The sequence below is a fragment of the Ursus maritimus genome, unplaced genomic scaffold, assembly GCF_017311325.1.
Source record: "Ursus maritimus isolate PB19 unplaced genomic scaffold, ASM1731132v1 scaffold_7, whole genome shotgun sequence".
NCBI classification, from domain to species: domain Eukaryota; kingdom Metazoa; phylum Chordata; class Mammalia; order Carnivora; family Ursidae; genus Ursus; species Ursus maritimus.
Window position 1 is genome coordinate 28,148,028 of NW_024426885.1, and position 9,379 is coordinate 28,157,406.

General features: G+C 50.9%; 1 protein-coding gene across 2 annotated transcripts in view; it reads left to right on the plus strand.

Moving 5' to 3' along the window:
- LOC103658903 (dynamin binding protein) overlaps nt 1-8,558 on the plus strand; it is a 69,111-nt gene extending 60,553 nt beyond the window's left edge. For both annotated transcript variants that reach the window (XM_040624153.1, XM_040624154.1), the window contains 5 exons: nt 318-650; nt 1,069-1,248; nt 2,817-3,015; nt 5,068-5,615; nt 6,930-8,558. In XM_040624153.1, the coding sequence (XP_040480087.1) occupies nt 318-650; nt 1,069-1,248; nt 2,817-3,015; nt 5,068-5,615; nt 6,930-7,115 (1,446 nt within the window). In that variant the 3' untranslated portion in view covers nt 7,116-8,558. The remainder of the gene's footprint in view (nt 1-317; nt 651-1,068; nt 1,249-2,816; nt 3,016-5,067; nt 5,616-6,929) is intronic.
- Nucleotides 8,559-9,379: the final 821 nt, after the last annotated feature.

Here is a 9,379-nt window from a genome sequence, read left to right on the forward strand (position 1 = left end):
ACGTGCTGTAAAAATGCGTGAGTCCGTCTGGGGGCGGGTAAGTAGAACACCGTTCGACCCGCTCGGGTTTAGCTGGTGCGTAGCAGCAAAGCAGGTGGTACAGGGTATCACAGATCCGCCTGAAGGCCATTTCAGAGCAGGACAAACGCGTGGTGACGGGTGTTCACTGGGCTTACTGTGCTGGTCGTTCTGCGGTGTATACAAATACTGGATCCTCGTGTCGTGCACCTGAACCTGGCGTTATGTCCGTTATTTCTCAGAAGCCCTAAATATGGGGTAGGGAACAGCCGAGCCGTGTGATTTTCTCGTCCCCACAGAAGGAGAGGACAGAGCGGCTGGTCATCTCTCCCCTCAATCAGCTGCTGAGCATGTTCACGGGGCCCCACAAGCTGGTGCAGAAACGCTTCGATAAGCTTCTGGACTTCTACAACTGCACGGAACGGGCGGAGAAGCTAAAGGACAAGAAGACCCTGGAGGAGCTCCAGTCGGCCCGCAACAACTACGAGGCCCTGAACGCGCAGCTGCTGGACGAGCTGCCCAAGTTCCACCAGTTCGCGCAGGGGCTGTTCGCCAACTGCGTGCACGGCTACGCCGAGGCCCACTGCGACTTCGTGCGCCGCGCGCTGGAGCAGCTCAAGCCGCTGCTGTCGGTGCGTGACCGCGGCCGCCGGCCCCCCGCCTGGAGGAGTCTGGGGGCTCGCCCCGTGTCCTCCTGGGGAGGCGCACTTGGGTGGCTGGAGAGCGCCTCCGAACTAGAGAGATTAAGCGGGTCGTTAGGTCAAGCCCGTCCGACTTGGAATTCTCCATCCCCCGCCGGGGCCTGTGGCTTCCAAGCGGCCCTTTCCTCCCTGAGCAGCCGGGAGAGCCAGCCTGCGGGGGGCTGGCCGGTGGGGGCGCGGGAGCTGTGCCCCCCAGGCCGGGTGGCCCGCCGCCCAGCGAGGGGGAGCTGAGCCGGGGCTGCGGGCCGGGCCTGGGATCGTTCATCCGCGGTGTCTCTCTCTCTCTCTCTCTCTCTCTCCCTCTCTCTCCCTCCCTCTCCCTCCCTCTCTCGCCGCCCGCGCACTCCAGTTGCTTAAAGTCGCCGGCAGAGAGGGAAACCTCATCGCCATCTTCCATGAGGAGCACAGCCGGGTCCTGCAGCAGCTCCAGGTTTTCACCTTCTTCCCAGAGTCGCTTCCGGCGGCCAGGAAGCCGTTTGAGAGGAGGACCGTGGACCGCCAGTCGGCCCGGAAGCCACTCCTGGGCCTGGTGAGTGGGGGGCCCAAGAGGGGGCTTGGCTGAGAGTGGGAGCTGCGGGGTTCAGGCCCGGCTTGGAAGGTGACTCGCCCCGCGTCCCGGAGCGGGCCGCTCAGCCTCTTGCTCGTCTCTAGAACCCGGGTATCCTACTTCCATGGGCGAGGTACTGCGACGTTCAGATGAGTGCGCAGGCGTAAGGCACTTAGAGGTGGCCCGGCCCGTAGTAAGCGCCGCCCACTAAGCTGTCCTCGTGGTTATCGATGGACCCCGCTCTGCCCCCAGCAGGTTCATGGCAGGTTAAGGTCGTGAGTTCTCTCATCTGTCCTGGGCTCCCTCTCTCAGCATCGCGGCTGATAAGGCTGGTCACCTGGTGACCGCCCGGAGCTTTTTCACACTCGCTATGCACGTCAAAACACCTTCTGGAAAGCGTTCTCAGGTCTTAATCTATACAGTGAATGGAGTTCGCAAAGGATTAATATTAATACTTTGACCGGTTAATTAAGAAAACTGATTTAAGGGTATGTTAATTCTGCCAGGCTTCCCCGCGTTTGATCATGTATTGGAAAAGGTAATTATCTGGGGCACCAGGGTGGCTCAGTCCATTGGGCTTCTCCCTTCGGCTTGGGTCATGATCCCGGGATCCTGGGATCGGCCCGTCAGGCTCCCCGCTCAGCGGGAGGTCTGCTTCTCCCTCTCCCTCTGTCGGCTGCTCTCCCTGCTTGTGTGCTCTCACTTGCTCGCTCTCTCTGTCAAATAAATAAAAATAAAATCTTTGGAAAAGAAAAAGAAAGAAAAGGTACTTATCTGATACATGGCCAAACTGTTCATGGCTGACTGCTTTCTTACCTGGAGTTTCATGCTTTTAGAACTCAATTTTGCCATATTTTGAAAAGTAGGATAAGATACTCCAGATTATGTGGGGCCATAATCGAAAAGATTATTGATCTCTGTTTACCACAGTTCGCTCCAGATAATCTCACAGGCATTAATTTATATTACCTTAAAAGGGAGAATCAAATTTATTGTTACCTTTATTTTTTCTAATCCTTACGAATAGTAATCGTTTTATATAGATAGGGAAGTCAAGGAAAGTCTCAGTTGTTTAAATTCATATAGCAAAATAGAAGAAGATCTTGTAATATTACTTAGATATTTTGACTCTTTTGGTGGCACTTTTTTTTTTTTTAAGACTTTATTTTTAAGTAATCTCTACCCCCAGTGTGGGGCTCAAACTCACAACTCCAAGATCAAGAGTTGCACTCTCTACCGACTGAGCCAGCCAGCGCCCCACGTGGCACTTTAATCACATTTTTTGTCACAAGATAAACAGATATGAAACTTAAGTGTGTGTTAAATTTTCCTAATAGCTACCAAGGCACTAAAGCATGAACTAAGACCATGATTTTTACCCAGCCACCTGGACTGACTCAGGCATGAAAACATCCCATGGGAGTAGCGAGTGGCTGGCTGTCATTGCCCCCTTTTCTGAGACTCAGCCTGTGAGTTGGGATTAAATATGGCCGCTGGGCTGGTGGCCGGGGAGGGCTCTTGTCGATCGTATCTCTTGTGTTGCCTCGCAGCCAAGTTACATGCTGCAGTCGGAAGAACTCCGGGCCTCCCTCCTGGCAAGGTATCCCCCTGAAAAACTCTTCCAAGCAGAACGGAACTTCAACGCCGCTCAAGACTTAGATGTCTCACTTCTGGAAGGTGACCTGGTGGGCGTGATCAAAAAAAAGGACCCCATGGGCAGTCAGAACCGCTGGCTGATTGACAATGGAGGTAGGAAAGTTAGACCTCAGATTACTCTAACTCTAAATGAGGAAGAAGTTATTTCTGGCTGTACCCGAATCCTATCTAGGCCAAAAAAAAAAAAAAGAGAGAGTCTTTGATTAAAGGGGAAAAATAACCTTACAAGTTCTTGCCCATTTTGGGAGAGTGTAGTGCCCAAGTCATTATCAAAACAAACCCTGTCTTCGGTTTTGTTTTTGTTTTTACAAATTCCAGAGAGGGCTCCGTTTCTTACCTTGCAGGATCTTGCCATGGTTTACAGCTCTTTGGGCCTCAGAGGCCCCGGGGCCCGGGCCCTCTCAACCTGTCCTAAGTGAGCCACGAAAGAAGCTGCCCTCTTCCAAGCTCTGTACATGGGTTTTGAGAGCATGTGAATTTAAAACCTATAGGAAAGGATTTTTTGTTTGCTTTTTGAGTTTTTTGTTCCATACCAGTTTTACCTCATGACTGGGGAATGGCTTTAAAAATAGCTTACAGCTTTTTTTCTAGCAGGGGTGGTGGTGGGGGTTGGAGGGTTTGTTGGGTACAGAATTTAAAGAAAAGTAAAAATAATAATCCATGTCATTTCTCCACGATTCCAAAAATCCAAAAAGCTCTGAAAAACAAAGGGCAACCCCCAGAACTCATTTGCCAAAACCATCCCTGATCTGAACTTATTTGGTAGGAAAATCTGAGCAAAGCGTTGTGAGGCTGTTTATGATTGTTACGCCTCTTTTTTGATGTGAACAGTCACACATTATAGAAACATTAATGGGTTTAATTAGGAGGTGGTGACCCAGACCCTGCTGGAGATATCATGCCATAAACCGGGTACGTACTTGATTACTTTTCCCAAATTCACAAAGTCTGAATTCCAAAACCCATCTGGTCCTCAGCATTTTAAAGAAGGACTGTGGGCCTGTACATAACCGTCTCTGATCACACCACCGGAATGGAAAATTGTGACATTCTCAGTTTGAAAGTATTTTGTGGATTCCCGCACCCCCGCCCCCGCATCCCTTCCTGCTTACCCAGAAGATTGGAGATTGGCAGTGGGAGAGGAAGGCAAGGTTGGAGGGCGATGGGCAGGGGAAGCCACCGATGGGCTCACAGAAGGACTTCTAGTAAAGATCCAGGCTGCCCAAGAAGCTGTCCCACCCTTGGGGCTTTTATCTACGCCATCCTGCTGAGTGGCGTCAGGAAGCCCACAGTCTTAGGATCAGCTGTTAGACCTTCTGCCCCTCGCCATCTGCCCAGGGGACCCCCCCATTCAGCAGGTGTAACAAAAGTGTGCCAGCATATTTTTAGGTACAGAAGACACAGGACGGTGAAGACCGAGATGGCCCTTGCTCGCATGGAGGTTACGTGTGCTGGGTCCCTGCCTTGACAGATACTTCTTTCTTAATATTATAAAAAAATGTTCCCGTGGATCAAGGATTTCAGTGTTTTAGGTTTAAAAGGTTGAGCTGAGGGCCCCCCTCTGTCATCGTCTTAGGCAATTTATTAAAGCGATCGTGTGCTCTGTACATACCCCGATAAACCGCTTCCTACCTTAGACTGTTCTCGCAGTATGTCCACCACGTTCCCAGACCAGAAGCCGAGAGTCAAGGGCTCCGGGCGGATAAAAGGCCGGCAGCCATATCTGAGGGGCCCGGTCACTGCGAGGATGGTTTTTAAAATCCCCTTTTCCAGGCTCCGTATGTCTGAACACATCCTTAGTTAAGTCTCTCCTAGCCTTTGTTTCCATGGTGTAGATACCCTGTTAAATTTTCCTCGGATGCTCATCCTCAGTGGCCATTTGTATTCCTTCTCGAATCTCCGCAGGGGCCCCTGTCACTCCGCTGTAGGAGGTTGTAATGAGAGCGCGCTGGCAGGTAGACAGAGCTGTGTCCGCTCCCCCCACGCTGTCCCCTGGGATTGCATGTCTCGGCATTTTTGTCCCTAGGCATCTTACTTTGTGTCTCTCCCTATCAGCCTAGCTTTTCAACCACAGTTTTTTTTTCTCCGTTGACCGCCCGCCGTCCCTTCCATTAAAAGCTCTCCTGTTGGTTTTTCCTCCCGTAGTCACCAAAGGCTTTGTGTACAGCTCCTTCCTGAAGCCCTACAACGCCCGCCGCAGCCACTCGGACGTCTCCGTCGGCAGCCACTCCTCCACCGAGTCGGAGCCCAGCAGCTCCTCCCCCCGGTTCCCGCGGCAGAACAGCAGCAGCGCCTTGACCTTCAGTCCCGGCAGCATGGCTGTGTCCTTCACCTCAGGGTCTTGCCAGAAACAGCCTCAAGAGGCAACTGCATCGAAGGAACTGGACCAAGAAACCCTCGGTGCGTCCTTCAACTTGGGTTGTTCAGAGAGCAGTCCTTCCAGATGCCCCTCAGACCCAGACTCCAGCCCCCAGCCCAGGTCATGGGACTTTGCGGAGGCCGCCAGCGCCCTTCGCCAGCCCGCGCCGGCCGGCGGGAGCTACAGAAACTCCAGGCGCCCGGAAACGGTCGGGTGCTCCCTACCAGCGCGAGGCGGGCAGGGAAGAGACCTCACGAAAGGGTGTACGAGAGCAACCCCGTCTCTGGAGGACAAAAAGGAAGAGCCAGAAAGCCGGGAGGCAGAAGGCAACCAGGTAAGCGCCCTGGTCACCGTGTGGCGGCGGCGGGAGCGTTGGGGGCGGTACTGGGAGCCTGGGGGCCGCCGGGCCTGGGTGCGGATGTGCGCCGGGCTCGCGGGCCGGTCTTGCAAAGCACACACGGAAACGCGCTGTAAGAGTGAGCGCGTCCGCACCGGCTGGCCACCTTCTGTGGCTGACCCTTCCCGGGCTCTTTCCGGGCCCCTTCTGCTGTGGCATTGTCATGGAAAATCGTTTCCACTCTGCCAGCTCATAATTCCTCATTGTATAAAGTCCACCATTTATCCCATCTATTTAGTTTTTTATTCAAAGAGCTGTATTTTTCTCCCTGGAATTTAGAAATAACATTCTGACTCTGTTTCAGTTTTTCCCATTCTTTTCATAATGGCCTGTTTTTGTATTATGAATTTGAGTATAGCTTTTGTATCTTGAACATATTAAACCTACCTGTTTTAAAGTCACTTTCACATTCACGGCTGAGGAAGCCCTGTTCACCCACTTGCTGCCTGTGCCCCCTCTTGCAGCAGGGAGTTTCCGTGGGTGTCTTATACCATCTGTCTGTGAGCCTGTCTCCATCAGGGTTGCCTTTGAGAGACTCCGACGTGTCCTGGGTTGTGGAGCTATTTGCCTCTGCCGAGCCCTGGATTCCAAAAGACCAGTTTTCACATGAGCTTCTCAGCTCGGCCTTTCTGTGCCACATTCCTCAGAGCTACAGATGAGGGTAGGGCCTGCCTGTTTCTCTGGTGATTCTGTCATTATCTGCTGCCCAGGACAGACATCCGAGTTCTGGGCCCATCAGTGGACACTTTTTCTAGACATGTGGAAGGAGAAGATGGCCCTTTTTTTGATGCTGATTTTGTTTAAAAAGCTCACTTCTAGCTTCATTGATTCCTCCAAGTCCTAAGAGTGTGTTTTCATTCTTGTGCCCCCATGGGCCTCGTGGCTTCCCCTCCCGATCACCGAGCACCACCCATCTGCCATATTGGCTGAAGATTCCTTCTACTTTTTAAGGCAACTCTGAAAGAGTAAAAGGACATGAATTTTGGTTTTCTTTGGAATCTGCCCTGTTCGTTATGATAGCCACCAACCCTATGTAGCTATTTAAATTGAATTAGAATTAAATAAAATTTAAAATTAAGTGCCTCAGTCTCACTGGCCATACTTCAAGTGCTTGATAGCCACATGTGGCTAGAGGCTGCCATATCGGATAGGGCAGGTAGGGAACATTCCTATCACTACACGAAGTTCTGCTGGGCAGTATTGCTCCAAGCAGTTTCCCATTTCCCAACTCACTTTCTCCCCCTCTCACAGGTCTATTTTGCTGTCTATACCTTCAAGGCACGGAACCCAAATGAGCTGAGTGTGTCAGCCAATCAGAGACTCAAGATCCTGGAGTTTAAAGATGTTACGGGAAATACCGAGTGGTGGTTAGCCGAAGTTAATGGGAAGAAGGGCTATGTTCCATCCAATTATATCCGCAAAACTGAATATACGTGAGCCTGCTCTGCCGCCCGCTCAACCTTGCTGCCTTCACTTTCCTTCTGCTGAAGGGTTCTGGTCGCCCCGCGAGCGGCACCTGCTCCTGGATCACAGGCATTGTTTCACCACGGCACGGCGCAGGGCACGAGATGAGTCTTGTTTTCTGCCATTGCGTTGTCAACTTTGATGCTCACTAGACTTTCTAGAATTTGAAATGGCCCCTGGGGCTTGTGAATGATTCCGTGACCGTGAGAAGAAAGGCAAGTCTTGGGTCAGCCTTTGGAATTGAGAAATTTCCAGTGGGAAGACCAGTATCCGATGTATGCTGGAAGCTGTGCTCCAGCATGAGAAGACGTCGGCGTGGGTTGTACCACACTGAGTTTGGGGTGTTCCCATGCTCCACGAACAAACGACCAGAAACTGACTCGGATGAAGAGAATTCTCTGGGAGCCCTTGTAGACTGTGCCTCTACACATGGCAAGGAGTTTGTTGAGATTGTGCCAAATCTGGTGTTTCAGCACTTCCGTGTTTAGCCCACATTCCCCATACACACCCGCCCCGAATTTCTGAAAGTCCCTAAATACTACCATCTGTAATCTTTCAAATACTGCATTTCCAGATTGGCTAGGCAAAATTCAGTTGTGTTCTTTTTTTAAAAAGCGTTTAGGGTTTTATTTCCCTTCAACCTTTCTACGAATGGTTCTCTCCCCTTTCAGGTGTACAACCATCTACCCCTTTCTGACAGTCACTCTGCTTTATCGAGTCTGTGTGTGATCTCTCCTGGCCCTTCACCCTTAACCCAACAGCTGACAGCTTTTGCCAGGGGAACAAGACCAGAGCTCCAGCCACCCCATGGGAAGAACTCGCCCTGCGGTGAGCTGCAACTGGTCCGGCCTGGTGGAAGACTGGAGGCCTTTCTCCTTCATGCACACGACTGTCCACAGAGGCAGAAGGCATAAAGCTTGTGCACTGTAGGGATGCGGGGACGCCGTCCCAGAGGTAGCTTATCCAAGACTTGGAAATAAGCAGTCTCTGTTCACCACTAACCTCCACGCTTCAGGGACCGTAGTCTAAGCCAAACAGACTCTAAAGTGCCTGATCGTACCTCCCTCTGCCCTCAGGAATATCTTTGCTAACCCTTACACAAAGAATCTCCCCCTGAAAACGCTCTTTAAGCAGGGCTCTTATTCCTGAGGTCTGCCCCAGGTATGAGGCCTACTTGGGAATAGAGAACTATGAAGTTTGTCTTAAGAAAGAAGTTTGTCTTACAGCCCCTGCTCCTTCAAGTGCACCTTTGGCCTTAAAATCCTGATGAAGTGGGAGACACCTGTGGACCCCTTAGCCCTGTGTGTCTGCGGTTCGGTCAGAAGGCAGCAACGCGAGTCTCTTGTGAATAGTGTTTATATTTAGAGATGTTTATATTTAAGTAGTTATTTTATAAATAAAGGCATTTCTAAGGGCCATGTGTATGTTTTCTTGATTTCCGTCCGTGTGTTTAGCCTGAACCTTATTGGATTTCTGAGGGTAGCTTTTTGACAATTCAAAACAATGGCGAGATTCCAGAAAATGGGAGAGGCTAACTGAAGAAATTCAAGTCAAAAATTCATTTTGTCAAACATAATTTCAACAGAATTCCTGTACCATCAAAAGATGTGCATAATGCAGGTGATTGCCTGTTTTTTAAAGCTGTTTTACACTATAAAATCCTAGCAGAAGAACTGAAGGCTCTGAACTGGAATCCCTACAAGGTAAGTGCTTTCCTGATACCACAGAGGTGGAGACTGACGCCCTAGGATGAAGTAAGGCATGGGGTAGCAGCTGGGCGAGGGTGGGGGCGGGAGGGGGAGAAGTAGCAGGAGCACTGGCTGCGGGGGGGCTCTGTGGGGGGGACCGTGAAGCAATTGCCTGATACCGTGAAGGGAGAGAAAACATGATGGAATAGGTGGGCTCTGAGGAAGAGAAATCTATAGATCGGCTAGACCAACTCTTGCTTTACGGACTAGGAAAATGGGATCTAGTGACATTGTGACTTCCCCAAGCCACACATTAAGCGTTTGATGGATCCTGAATTGAAACTTGGGTCTCGGGTTCTCTAGCTGAGTCCACCTTGTTCTGGAGCCAGACTGTCTGGCTTCAGATACTTAAGAGCTTTGTGACTTTGGCAACTTACCCAACCCATTCTTCAGCTTCCTCATCTAACGTAGATGGTAATACTACCCACATCATGGGTTGTTGTAAGGATTGAATGAGTTAGGACATGGAGAGTGCTAGAATACTGCCTG